This window comes from Nyctibius grandis, chromosome Z, assembly GCF_013368605.1.
Source record: "Nyctibius grandis isolate bNycGra1 chromosome Z, bNycGra1.pri, whole genome shotgun sequence".
Lineage (NCBI taxonomy): Eukaryota > Metazoa > Chordata > Aves > Nyctibiiformes > Nyctibiidae > Nyctibius > Nyctibius grandis.
Genome location: NC_090695.1, coordinates 96,173,261 through 96,186,583, shown reverse-complemented (window position 1 = coordinate 96,186,583; position 13,323 = coordinate 96,173,261). Strand labels below are relative to the sequence as shown.

The window sequence follows — 13,323 nt, the reverse complement described above, 5'->3', positions numbered from 1 at the left end:
AGCTTCGATGTTTGTTTCTGGAGTTGCTCTGCTGGGCAGCAGCGTAACATCTAGGATGCCATCGCAACCTATCAATCCTTTGTGATTTTAAAGTCTTCTGGCTGTTACTACAACTAAAACTGACTCTCTGTGCTTTCCAGCCCTCTTGACTTCGGTCTAGTTAGTCCCTTGCTGCTGCTTTTAATAGCAGTTTGCCAGTTGTGTGCAGCCTGTCTCCTCTTCTTCTTGCTCCCGGTGCCCCCTGCAAACAGGGCTGCGAGCGGAGCAGGCTGCTGGTTGCTCATCTGTGTGAATGTCAGTGGCATCGTCTGTCCTGGGGTTACTCTAACCAGCAACCTTCAACTCCTTTATTTCTCTGGTGAAAAACGGTGCTAAGATGGTAACCTGAAGGTTTCTGAAGACGTGCATCCAGCTTGTTAAATAACTACTTAAAAGGCTGCGCCTGGTTTTCTTTGTTCTGTTGTACCTTTTAAAGGTGACATTCAGGATCCCTTAAAAAAAGGAAAGAAGAAAGGAAAAAAAAAAACTACTAAGGATTTGGAGAGGAAATGCTGTGTCCTTTCTCCTGGAGAGCTCTGTGAAGTACTCATAACAGAGGAGCATCCCCACGTACATCCTGGGGCACGTAGGGCATTTCTCTTGTTCTCTTCTGTGTGGCTGCTGCGTTGATGGGGAAGAGAAGGCAGTTGCAATTAATGTTCTGTAGAGCCCTGACAGGTATGTGCAGCACCTCGTAGTCTGTGGAGTCACTCTCTTTCAGACACCAATGGGTTTAATAACGGTGCTGCTCAGAGAGGAGCCTGTGCCGCCTTCTCTTGGGATACATGTGAGTTCAGGGCAATAAAACTGGAAGTAAAACTCATTCTGGAAGTGACAAAGCTGCACATCGCGTGGTTTCACGTGCTCTTCCGTTCGTCCCCACCCTTATACCGCAAATCAGAACAAAACAGTTCTTTAAAGTGATGGTTTGGGAGATAGGCTGTGAGCCCACAGAGGCTGGTTTGTGTGTGTGTGTGTGTGCTGCCGTAGCGAAGTGCTGAGCTGCCAGTGTCTGAATTGTTGCTTGAACACAAAATGCCAAGCTGGCACCTCTGTTTGTGATGTGGGAGGGAGGTTTTGGATTTTGGGGATCGTACCATATGATATTGCACATGCCAGAAGTCTGAGGCAGGCAGCTTTACAGTAGCTAACTGCAGAGGTGCCTCTTCCTCCCTCAAAGCCTGGAATTTTCACTTTGCTCTCAAAATAAGCTACCCAAGGCAATGGCATTAACTGTCCTTTCTAACCAGACTTTGTAAATTTAAATTTTTTTCAGGACTCAATTTGATAGGGAAGGCAAATGACTGATCCAAAGCTCCCCATCTCTTGAGCTGAGCGTCAGGTTTTTTGCATACATCAAAATTAGCAGTCTTATGCTTGTCAGAGAGATGTGATGATACGGAGCCCTGTTATGTCATCAGGGCATCAGAAAGCTTGAAGGCATCAGAAACTTTCAGTTGAGCTGAATTAGTAGTTGCCCATTTTTGGAAAACAAATACATCCCTTTCAAAACAGTCTTAGATTTTAGACAACAGCTCATGGAGCAGAGATCAGGTTTGCCAGGAAAACTGGTGTCGTAGGTGGCCAGCTGTTAGGTGAATAAGATAAAGCTGGACAGATTTCATTCCTCTTGTACTTTGTGTTAATAGATGCAATAAAAATGGAGACTGGCTGTTTCAAAAAATTATGATTAAGTGATACTGTCACCTGAATGGAATGATGCACTGCAAATGAATTTGATTAGAAGTCTTGTGATGTACAGACTGTCAAGATGTTTCCTGTAAGTCCTAAGTTGACTTGCAAAACGGGGAGAGTGTAGTTAGGGATTTGAACCCAAGTAATCCCTAAAAATCTGCTCCCTTAATTGCTCCTGACTAAGCAATTTTCATTAGACTGGAGCGGTGACACACAGACGTAGCTTGTACCCCGTTAATCCATAATCTCTCTTTTCAAAATATCTTCTGATGTGTTCTTGGTAATGCCACTGGCTGAGAATTCACTGTAAAAATGCACAGCAGAGCTCTGCAGGAGGCTACAACACATGGTCCTTGTTGTAGCCACAAGCAGGGTGTTAGTAAAGCCGGACAGCCCCACGTTAGGGAGCCCATCGTTTGCTTCTCATCGATGCAGTGATCACTGAGCACTCTCCAGTTATCAGGAGAGCTGTGTCAATGGTACCCCTTGGGGGAAAGGGCCATCGCTCGCTTCCGTGTGTGTTTCACAGTGCGGCTTTTCTTCTTGGGTAAGAGAGGGTGAGGAACAGGGAACGTCTGTGAGATAACTAGAAGTTGTGATTGCTGCCAGAGGAGCTTGAAGAATCCCTGTTGCTCTTGTCCATCTGAATAACGTTCTAGCCTGGAGCACTGCTTCGGAAGGCAGTTATGGTGCTGGTGTGGCTGCAGAAATAGTGGCCGCTCTTCTGAGATGTTTTCTGGGCAATGAGTGTGTTGGCCATCTTGTACATATGGGGAGGTAAACATTCAGTTTTGATTTACCTGCCACAAAACGCCTCTGGGGTTATATTGTCTTATGTTTTGATGTGATGAAATCAATCCTCTGGCTTTCTGCAGTAGAACTGTGTTACCTGGCTCTTACTGGAGACAAAATTGTTCACTTCAGTTTCTGTTCCTTGATGTTTCTCAGATCTCAGGAATTCTGTCTTCTCCTTCTTAGAGGGCGTAGGTGTCTGTCTAAAAGCCTTTGGTAAACCAAGCCAGCTGCTAATGTCTTGTGAAACAGGGAGTGTTTTAAAACTTATAAGCCAATTCTATTATTAAATGATCTTCTGGTATGTTGTTCCTCTTCAGCAAACACTACGGGTCCAAAAGTCGGTAGCAGAGCTACAGTTGTTGTAAGTCTACCCCCGTTCTGTGCTAAGAGGAGCTTTTGTGTGGTATCTGTAGCTGGTTGTGCTGTTTTCTTAGCAGCAGACCGAGCCACTGCTGGAAACCAAGTGGCCTTGCCTGCGAGCCACTGCCCACACACTCCTGTCTTCTGGAGGCCAGGGGCAAGGCTTTTGGGCTGGGGCCAATGTTTTTTTGTGTTGGCACGGTTTCCCAAGCTGCGGGCAGGCCTCTGTGCAAACCTGCTCAGCAGAAGCCCTGCTGCAGGTCCACGTCTTCACCTCTGGCTTTATTCCTTTGCAAGGTGCGGTGCAGTGGTGGTAGATGCCTTGTACATAGCACATGGGTCTTGTTTGTGCACAGCGGTTCCTGATGGGCTTACGAGCAGGGGATTTCTAATTTTCGGTTGGGATGATGCTGCTTAACACGATCAACCGCTGTTAAACTCTCTGCTTTTGCTAAGTGACTGTTACAAGGAGCAGCCCCCAGCAAGCTGTGAACCCTTTGAAATGTTTCAATGAAATGCTTGACAGTAGGTCGGGCTGGTTTATTTCCCTTCCGTTGTGCTTTTTTTTTATTTAAGGGCTGAATTTTTAGCTTTTCATTTTGTTGGTTGTCATGAGCCATGCATTATTTATATAGCTTCTCTTTGTTTTAGCAGCTTAAAAAGAGCCAGAAATTCACCTTGCTCACAGGCTGCCAGCAGACACGTTTGCTGCCCGCAGGCAGAGAGTAGGAGTTGATGCTCTTCTGTCAACGTAGGTGAGCAACAGCGGTGTTGCTGTATGGGGGAGAGGCTAAATCACACAATGATTTGACGTTGCTGACATCTCTTTCAAGTTGCTCTTTTTTTCACCCCCTCCCTGTTTGGTTGGGATTTCAATCCCTACCTCCCCTGCAGTGCTTTCTGTCTAGTCCCGTTGCCTTGAGCTAGAGCCAGAAAAGAGCACTTTGAGTCTAGTCCTGTCTTGGGTATGTGGGAGTTTAAGATTTCAAATGCTGTAAGTGGTGGGGGGAAATAACATTACGCTGTGTCTAGGAGGGGGAGTGTCTCCCCTTGACTGTCGCTTTCAATTCCAGCACCCTCTGAAGATGCTCATTGCAGCGCAAATATGAAGTGGAGGGAGAGGATTTGAGTTCTGCTCCAATTACTGCAGTCCAGAAACGCCTGCATATACCAGGAGTTTAAATATCTGCACAGTACCGATGCTTGCTGTTTTTAGGTTAGGCTAAAAATATGTAACATGGTGTTTTGCAGGGATTTTGAATGGGTTTTGGAAATCCTCGTGTAAGCGTTCTGTGTGCATCTGAGACCTGCTTCACCTCTTAGCAGCTGATCCGTCAGCTCACAGTAGTGGTTGGGACCAGTGGTTTTGTAGATTGTATTTTTCCATGTATGAGAAGCTTGTTCAGAAAGTATGTGTGACTTCAGCTGCCAGTCTGAGGTCTAGTCAGTTCAGAGAACAGTTATACATAAGTCCCTGATGGTCTCTGATTATTCCAGTAGCTGTTCTGTTAATGGGTTCTTCTCCTCTCAAGTTGCTGTAGGAAAAAACCTTAACGGGGAGGATTTTATTGCCTGTGCAGTGAAACAACTTGGATGTGTGGAGTCATGAATACACGGAGTAATGTGGAAAAGAGAGGGGAGATTTGGTGGAACCACATCTTCAGCGTGGTAGTCTTCATTGCGCTGTCAGCGAGTGGCTTCGAGGTCGTGACGGGAGTTTTGTGTCACCCTGATACTGTGTGGGGATTCAAGTCCCAAGTGCAGTTTGGTGTGCTGTAGTGCAGGTGGGAGTTCGTAAGAAAAAGGAAAAAAAAAATTGTATATCTGCCTGCTACCAGGTCTTGTTCTTGTTAAACAGGTCTGGTATTGTGTCCTTGACTGTGCTGCAAAAAAGGTGATGGTTATGTTAGAGCTTGGTCACTGAGGTGGTGTGGGAGAGCTTCTCTCCATCTGTCTTGCTTGCTTTTTATTATGTTGTTTCTGTAGGGCAAGACCCTAGGGTGGCTTTGATCTTGTTACTTCATGTTCTTGGTGGCCTAGTGCAATAAACACGAACAAACTTCTTATTCGTGCCACTAGATGGAACTGGCTCATGCTTATAGATGTTTGTTTAAACTTGAGCTCTGTATTGAGTATTGACAAAATGAATTGCTCTCAGTAGAAGCTTTTACCTTTAAAGCTGTGCTTTATTAAGCTGCTTGGGTTTTATGCAGTCTGATTTGAAATAGGAAAGTGGTACCTTGCTAGTTCTTTCCAGGCTTGGCTTTTTTCTGTTGTTCTTGACTGTATGTTACAGTTAATGCTATTTATTATATTCCTGCTTTTAAACCAGCATGAGCCTTTTGGTGATGTGTGTGCATCTTTCTCTTGTACAGGGGAGGTTGGGGTAACAGTCTGTTATCCCAAATTCCATTTCAGATTATTTCCTGTACCTCTTTCTTGATACTCAAGGTTGAAGTGTGCAAGTTCCTCTCTACGGGAGCTGGAGTCGCCTATGGAGAATACGGTCTTACCGTTAGTCTTGTGGCTTATCCCGTGTTGGTGGATGTGAGGAGCTGTGGTTTAGCCAGCAGTGGACAAAGCACCACTTGAGCTATTTGGGAGAAGATGTTTTGGTGACTGTGCTGAGCATTTGCGGTGTCGACCCACCCACACGTACACACGTACCCAACTCTGCTAACACATTGCATAGCCCTGGAAGGGAGAAATATCCAAGCCGCTTAGCTTTGCTCACAGCAGATCCGAGCAGACACCTGTCTACCCTCTGTCCGCACTGCTCACTGCTGTGAGCGCTGATTTGTGACTTTCATGAACGTCCTTGTTCCTCCTCTACCAGTCTTGGGAGCGATCCTTCACCATTTTTGCCTGCCAAGAGGTTCGTTTGTTGAGTGTGAGCCTGCGTGAAGGCAGCTGAGACAAGGTGGTTTTAAAGTACTGAGAGGGCAAAGGATGGGAAAATGCTGTGCAGGACAGGGTGGTAGCTGTGTATAGGTACTAGGGAAAATACAGTCGTAATGTGGATGTGACCATTGAAAAAGGACCAGATTTTCACCAAGTATGCTTAGTGACGCAGCTACTGAGCTGCTGCTTCAGCATCTGTCTGCAATGATGATAAGAACGCTTTCATGCCATTCTGGCAAATAAAGTAAGATTTATTTCTCCTTGCTTATAAGGCAGAGGCTGAAGAACCTAGTGGAAAGACCCCCAAAATCTTAGTTTCGAAGTGTTTTCAAAACATCCATATGCCCATGATATTCTTGAGGCTGCTCACTGGAAACAGGGTGTACTGCTGAGGTTTCAGGTCTCAAATATAGGAGTAGTAGCATATTTGTAGTAATGCTGGTTAGAAGAGGCCTCTGCAGTTCCCTAGCCCGATGTCCCACTCAAGCTTGGACCATCACCAGTGCTGGGACCAGGTAAGCATGGCTGGTTTTAGCCAAGCTTAAAAACCTTTACGGTGTCTGTGCGGGCTGTTCTGCAGGAGGAGGATGCGCTCCTGCCCAAAGCCGGCTGGCTCTCAGCGCTGCTGTGCAGCGTGCGCGTTGTGAAGTGCTAAATTATACTTTAAAAATTTTTATTATTTTATCCTGTATTAAAATATTTTGAAGATAATAATGACTAGTTCCTTGAGGGGGGTATAGATGTAAGTACATAGTATGCATCTAAACCGATTTCTTCATCGTGCTGTTCTAGCTGCAAATCCTGTTCCCCGCAGAGCAGGTTAAGTAGAATTATTGAGGAGGAATTTATACTGCTCTTGTGTTCTAGCAAACAGGATTTTATAGCAGACCCACCATCTTCTTCCAACTTATGCATCAGTAAATATTTAATAACACAGATTCCTCTGTGCTCTAATAATGAGATGAATACTTCTCAATAAAAAGACCTCCTTTCTCATTCCAGTGAGCAAGTTGTGGTGGGAGTTCCTGCACATATTCAGCTGCTCTGCGATAGCAGGAATTGAGAGCTGTGAGCTGACAGACCATAAAACCTACTGTTTAGGTTGCAGTGATTCCTCTGATATCCTAATCCTGTTCAGGAGCCTCCAGCTGGTTCATTGTGCCTCTGTGGGAACAGGTGGGGGTAGCAAATTTGAGTCCCAAAAGCTCAGTCCTGTGAAGGAGCCTGATCCCTGGCGTGCTCCCTTCTTGGTTTGGGAGCAGGTGGCATATCCTGGAATTTGTACCAAACCCTCACTGGGGAGGGGATGTGTCATAAACCAGGGAGGTCTCGTCTTTAAAGTATCAGATGAGGGCAAGAAAGTGTGCTCTGTCAATGTGACTTGTTCCCGTGCTGGTTCACAGTGCAGGCACAAAACATGCACTGGCATACTGCCCTGCCAGGGGAGCAGCTTCCTTCTGACGTGTCAACGGCGTGGATGTTGTGGAAGGGAGCTCAAAGCATCTCTGGTCCCTCTGCAGTTATGTGTCAGCTTGGTGGCACACAAAGGAATTCAGAGTTTGCTGGTGGCCAGTGTGGCTCACTTCACGGTTCAGCCAGGCTGTCAGGTCTGACCCATAACATTGTCTGTTCATCTTGGTCCAGCGTTTCTGCAGCACTCGTGCATGGTATGACTTCACGGCATTGTGATAAGGGATGGTTGTCATGACAGCTGGTACGTCTGAGGTGCAGGCTTACACGGTGTTGCCCTGTGGCAGCTCAGACAAGTGGCTTTTGCTCCTCTCACTAGTAGATGGTGGCAGAAACACCACTATGTGTGTTGATGGATCAGGTTTTTGACTTCTTGGAAACAGGAGAAGATCCACATATGGAGAGGGCTTGAGTCCTGGCTGGACAGAATTGCATCTCCCCCTGCCCTTCTGTGATTGCACAGCTGTAAGCGTCTGCTTTTAGGCACTGAGAAGGTGGTACAGAAAACCGTCCTCATGGAGAGGCTTTGCTGGGAGAGCCAGGAGAACGCCCAGCATGATCTAGCGGCTTAGTCTTGGGAAAGCCCGATTAGGGTGGTGCTGAGTTTGCCTTACTCTCTCCTGGTTTTGTCTTCTAGTTCCTCGTGTGAGCCTGACTGCCATGCCTGGGCATTGATGCTTTTGGGTGCAGCTGATTAAAATGGCAGAGAGAGGTGGAAATGAAGAAGTAATTAACTTGAGCAGCTTCCGCAGTCACAGAGGGAAAGGTGAGTCCCGAATTGTGCGTATTTCTGAAACTCTCTTTGTAAAACTGCTTACAAGCAGCAGGATTCATAGACACTAAACTTGCAGGAGTGCTGTAAAGGGAGCGTGCTGGCGGTCTGTTTTGCCGTGTCATACGCTGCTCAGTTCCACTTCACAGCCGCCTACAGAAAGTTCTCTCGTTTTATGCTGACATGCAAAATATTTGGCTCTTGTCTTTCTCATGTTGTACTGCCTTAAGGCAGATTGCTGACTTCTTGGTAACACCATGGAGAGGTATTTCAGCAGATCTGAGGGACTTACTGTGTTCCACCCTCCCGAGGACCTCAGAGGAGAGGCTTTGCATGTGTATCCTCATAGGGCTGTATGCATTGGCACCTGCTCCTCCAAGAGTGGAATTCAAAATGATGCTTTCTGTGTATGCCTGAAAGGTGGTAAATGAATACTCAGGAATACTTATGTTAAAGCATAAGCCAAAATATTGTGTCAAATCGTAGGGAAAGCATGGCTGTATGCTGTCTGCAGTATAGAAACCCTCTGCTCCTGGCTGGAGTCTCTCCTGGGTTCCAGCAACTGTGCTCAGTAGCAAGTATATTCTGCTCCTGACAAGCCTTGAGGAACAAGGTTGTTATCTAATAGGAGGGTATCTTCTGTACCCACAGTCAGGGGCCCTATCTCAGTCGTGCATAAGGTACTCCTGCAAAGTCACACTCTTTTGGAAGAGGCCAAATTGCACAGGGAACCTTATCTCTCCTCTAGAATGCACTGCACTTGATAAAATGTATCATCCCTGAGACTGAAAGTTCAGGACTTCTCTGCAAAGATTAGGAAGGACGCTGTAGGTGGCTTGCTCAGAATAATTTTTGCAGCAGCTTGCCTCGTGCTGAAGTTTGGGATGGAAGCACCTCTGCGTAAGTGATGATCCTAGAGGTCTCTTCCAACCTGATTGATTCTGTGAAGTGTCAATGAGTGACTGCTTCATGCACGTGCTGTTGTGGTCTCTTGAGCTATAGTTTGCACATGTGTTTTACTCAGAGGGCCCAGGGAGGTAGGACTGGATGTAACAGTAACTTGCAGAGGAACCAGTGACCTTTGAGCGCTTCTTCCCTGTTGCTGCAACGCAAATGTGAAGATTGCTTTTTCAGGTGTTGCGGTGCTTATGCCCTGTAATTTCAGTTATTTCCCTTTAGCAAATAGCTAACTTTACTTTACTACAGACTGGATAGACCGCAGGGACGAAGGTCTTATCACAATATCAGATTCCTCGGATGAAGAATTACCTTTGCTGGAAACGCCAGCGGAGCAGCAGCGTGAGGAAGATGACGATGATGTAGTTGTCCTGGCAGAGGTAATTTTTCATTCTTGTGCTTGCCCTGCTTTATTCATGGCCTTTATAGCCAACTCTTGTGCAAATATCTGATGCATTCCTTTGAGAGTCCTGTCCATTACAATAATTTACTTAGGATGTCTGAAATGAATGTTGAAATGATGGCGATTTGCTTGCTTTAAGTGTTTAATCATATTTTGGGCACAGGAGGGAAGAACTAGACTGTTAAACTGCATTGGATTTGAAGTTCTACTTAATGAAGGCTGTAGCTTCCGTAAAGTTATCTATCTAAATCCAGGAAGGTGGAGTGCTTTGTAAGAGGACTTGATGTTCCTTAGAAGGCGGGTTTTGAAAACATGCCTTGTTTGACCTTGTATGCTTGATATTCCTCTGTGCTATTTGGGTTCTTGGGCTGTTGCAGGCACTTACATTTTTGCAGTTTTACAAAGCCAGCCCACTTGATAAATCTCTCTCCACTGGCACGGGCAGTCACACAGAGGAGGGCCAAAGGCTTTAGCTTACCCTGATTATTTTAAGTGTCTAATTTCATATCTAAGCTATATTACGAATATCTTCCACTTTTCTGTTAAATTAACCAGAGGCATTGAGAAAATGGCTTGCAAAGCTGACCTTTCTGTTTCTTAGTTGAAAACAGTAGCAGAGAACATTGACTCTGTTGGCATACAGCAGTCTGTCTGCCAGAGGCAAGAACAAGGCCAGAGATTAATGTTTTGAGCTTTGGTTCCTGCCTGTTTAAATAAATTGGTGAGAATGCAAATATGCCATCAGTTAGTTCATCCTTCCCAGACTATTGTACTGGGAGGGAAGTGGGTACTGAGGTGAACTTCGGAAATTATTCCACTCTGAAAGTCCTGTGAATCCTCAGTTCTGCCAAATGTTCTTTTAGCACCTGGGGATGGAGTTCAGTGAAACAAAGATAAGTGGGTTGCAGTTTTATGTCGCCTTAAGCACCTTGCTAAACAGACTTCCCATCAGAAATATGATTAGATGCAAAAGATCATCTTGAGCAAGGACTCTGACATGCAGGCAAGAACTCCTACTTACTCTTCTCTGTCTTCTTTTTAGACCCCAAAGCATCAGCACCTTCTGCGTCCCAATGTCATCAGACCTGCTGCTCCATGGCAGCGTGCAAACACCGTGGGAGAAGGAGGATCTAAAAGTGCTGTCAAGCCACTGAGGAGCAGATATCTGCAAGATGAGGTCTCAGCTGTGCTGTGCCAGGAAGACCAGTATAATCACGTGGTGGAGAGCAGTGCTGGACCAAGCAGGGATGAGAATGTGAACTTTGTCTTGCAGCAGCCCAGACCATCTGAGCTTAATGGCCCCAGGTTTGAACTTACAAGTAACCAGGAGCCTGGCCCAAGTTTGCTTCCAGCCATAAAGACGAGTCTGCAGCCTGTTGTTGACAGAGAAATCATTAGTCTGGAGAATGCAGACCTTCTACCACAACAGGAAGAAAAAGTAGAAGACCAGGGACGGCAAGGAAAGGACCTGGAGCCAGAGCAAAACCTTGGAGGATCAGCTGCTGCAACTACCACAGACCAGGAGATGCACGAGAACAGCCAGGTGGATCACCCATGCTTCCAGCCGTTGGAGGGCGAGCCACGTGCTGTAGTAAATGATTGTGTTCCTCAGCAAGGGCAGCCTGAAGCAGACCCAGGATCTTTGAGGGCATGTGGAGAGGAGGCTCCTGGGCCAGCCTTCCCCCGCCCTGAACCACAGCAGGATGGGATTCCAGGTCCTGCTTCGCCCCAGCCAGCGCATCCACCAGAAGAAATGGGTCAGCAGGCAGCGATAGACAATGAACAGCCAGGTCCAGCGTTCCCTGCACAGGGCTCTCACGAACTTGGCTCTAGTAATGTGCCAGAACAAGGAGCTGCTGGGCAGGACCAAGACCTCACTGCACTGCTCATCAGAGAGACAGTAAGTATTCCCAGGGCTTGTTTGCCTTCAGCGTGCATGTTCTTTTCAGACAGGTTTTTCAAGGTGTATAGCGTTTCACATGCTCAAAGCACAGCCCTATTGACTTGAGCTGCAAATCCTCTTCACCTTGGCTGAGACTCAGCTATGCCCTAGGTGAGGAGCATGAAATGAACTGTCTTGGAAAACTTTGGTTTGAAAGAGTAACCCCAGCACTATGGCAGAAGTGGTGAGAGGATGCGAATCTTGAGGGCACTGTTTGCTTTGCGATGGGCTCTTGACCAGAGAGGTTTAGCAGAACTGATTGCAGGGTCTCAAGGGATCAGTGAGGTGAAATAAGATGGGCCTGTTCACTTAAAGGCTACTGCCCTCTCAGTTTGGCTAGTTTGGTTTTGTCTGGCTGATTCCTAGAGCTGGTTTAGGAATGGATGTAGAGCTAAATGAGCAAAACTGAGACACTAAACACTGGCAGAGGGGTAGAGGGTGGGGTAGAGAAGGCTTAGAGACATGTGGCTGAGGGCCATGGCTGCTTTCATCTGGCTTTCCTAAAGTAGTTTGGTCCATGTTAAGGCCACCATAGTGGTCAGGGCTAACGGTTGCCCTTGCAGTGTGGATTTCCAAGCAGTAGCACGAGGGAATTGGAGAAGCAGCATGAAGACTCGTGTATGTTGACTCCACATGCTCCTTTCTGACTCTGCGTGTGAAGCTTAGCATGAGGGGCACTAGCTACAAGAACTGAACTGCCAAGAAGGGTACTCCTTAACCTTTGGTATATTCAGCAGCTTGGGCAACATGGTGTATATTTGAAAAACAAACAAACAAAAATGTGGTGTTGTTTCACATGTCTAATGTTTTCCCCTCCAGTGCACACTCCTCCCCTTGATTGCTAGGGAGAAAGGGTCTCTCTTGAAGCCTTATGGAATCCTTTTTGCAAACAACTGTATTTTACTGCATCTGTATCTTACACCCCCGTCTTCTCCAAGTCTTCCCTCCACATTCCATATCTGATTCTCTTTGGGAAAACTGGGGCTGAGGAAAATACTCTTTAAGTAGGAGTCCAAGAAAATTCAGTTCTTTCCAAATAAGACCTTGTCGATCAGTGACGTGCTTTGAGACGGGCAAGTAGATACTCTTGCATCGTCGGGATTGCTTGGCAACCCTGACCAGTTCAGTCTTGCAAAGCAAAATATCATGTGGTGCAATCGATTGCAATACCTGTACAGAAACCCGATGTACGTGGTTAATGCTGGGAGAGCTTTCACAGAAATGCCAGTAGAGGTTTGTTGTCTGTTCTGATCTCGCTGCTGGTGTGTCTGGGTGGGTATAGGTATCGTTGGGTTTTTTTTCCTTTTGCTTTGGAATGTTGTATTTCAGCACACAATCTGGAACTCCTTAATCTTCTGTCTGAAGTAAATATTAGCTTTGCTTGTGTTGTAGATCATAGCTATGTGCCTCTCCTCTTCCCACCCAGCCCGAATCACTCGTTAGCCCAGCTGCTCATGGCCATTCACATCACTACCCATACTCTTCTTGTGAGAAAGAGCTGTTAGCAGTCATCCTGTGGAGCAAAGGAAAGCCAGGACCTTGCAGTATCCAGGCTGGATGGATATAAATGGTCTCTTGAAATCCATTTTGGTCCTTGTCTCAGGAGCGAGCTAGATAATTACCTATAAATCTCTGTCTTTGGTGCTGTTGCTAGGTTGTGCTACACGGCTCCTCTAATACCTACGTAACCTTTAGCTTTTCCTACTGTAGGAAGCAAGATTCCCAGATGTGAAGAAGGAATATATTGAAGAGCTAATCAGCATCAAGAACTGCTATGACTTAAATGTGTAAGTATAGAGCTAAGAGCCAGGGTGTACCATACGACAGTCTGGCTGCAGTCACATTTCCATTTCCCCACTTGCTAATGACACTGTTCTAGAGCATATCCAGGCTGGGAGTCAGCACTGGTTGATAGGGCCAAAGAGCAGAGAATTTTTTTTTTCCTTCTGATAGAACTTTTCTTAAATCCTCTCTAATTCTGACGTTGTG

The 13,323-nt window shown here is 46.2% G+C and overlaps 1 protein-coding gene across 3 annotated transcripts in view; it reads left to right on the top strand.

Annotated features, from left to right (window-relative positions):
• RNF216 (ring finger protein 216) overlaps positions 1 to 13,323 on the top strand; it is an 80,567-nt gene that overhangs the window by 7,259 nt on the left and 59,985 nt on the right. For all 3 annotated transcript variants that reach the window (XM_068423425.1, XM_068423423.1, XM_068423424.1), the window contains 4 exons: positions 7,898 to 8,026; positions 9,239 to 9,369; positions 10,435 to 11,292; positions 13,045 to 13,121. In XM_068423425.1, the coding sequence (XP_068279526.1) occupies positions 7,960 to 8,026; positions 9,239 to 9,369; positions 10,435 to 11,292; positions 13,045 to 13,121 (1,133 nt within the window). In that variant the 5' untranslated portion in view covers positions 7,898 to 7,959. The remainder of the gene's footprint in view (positions 1 to 7,897; positions 8,027 to 9,238; positions 9,370 to 10,434; positions 11,293 to 13,044; positions 13,122 to 13,323) is intronic.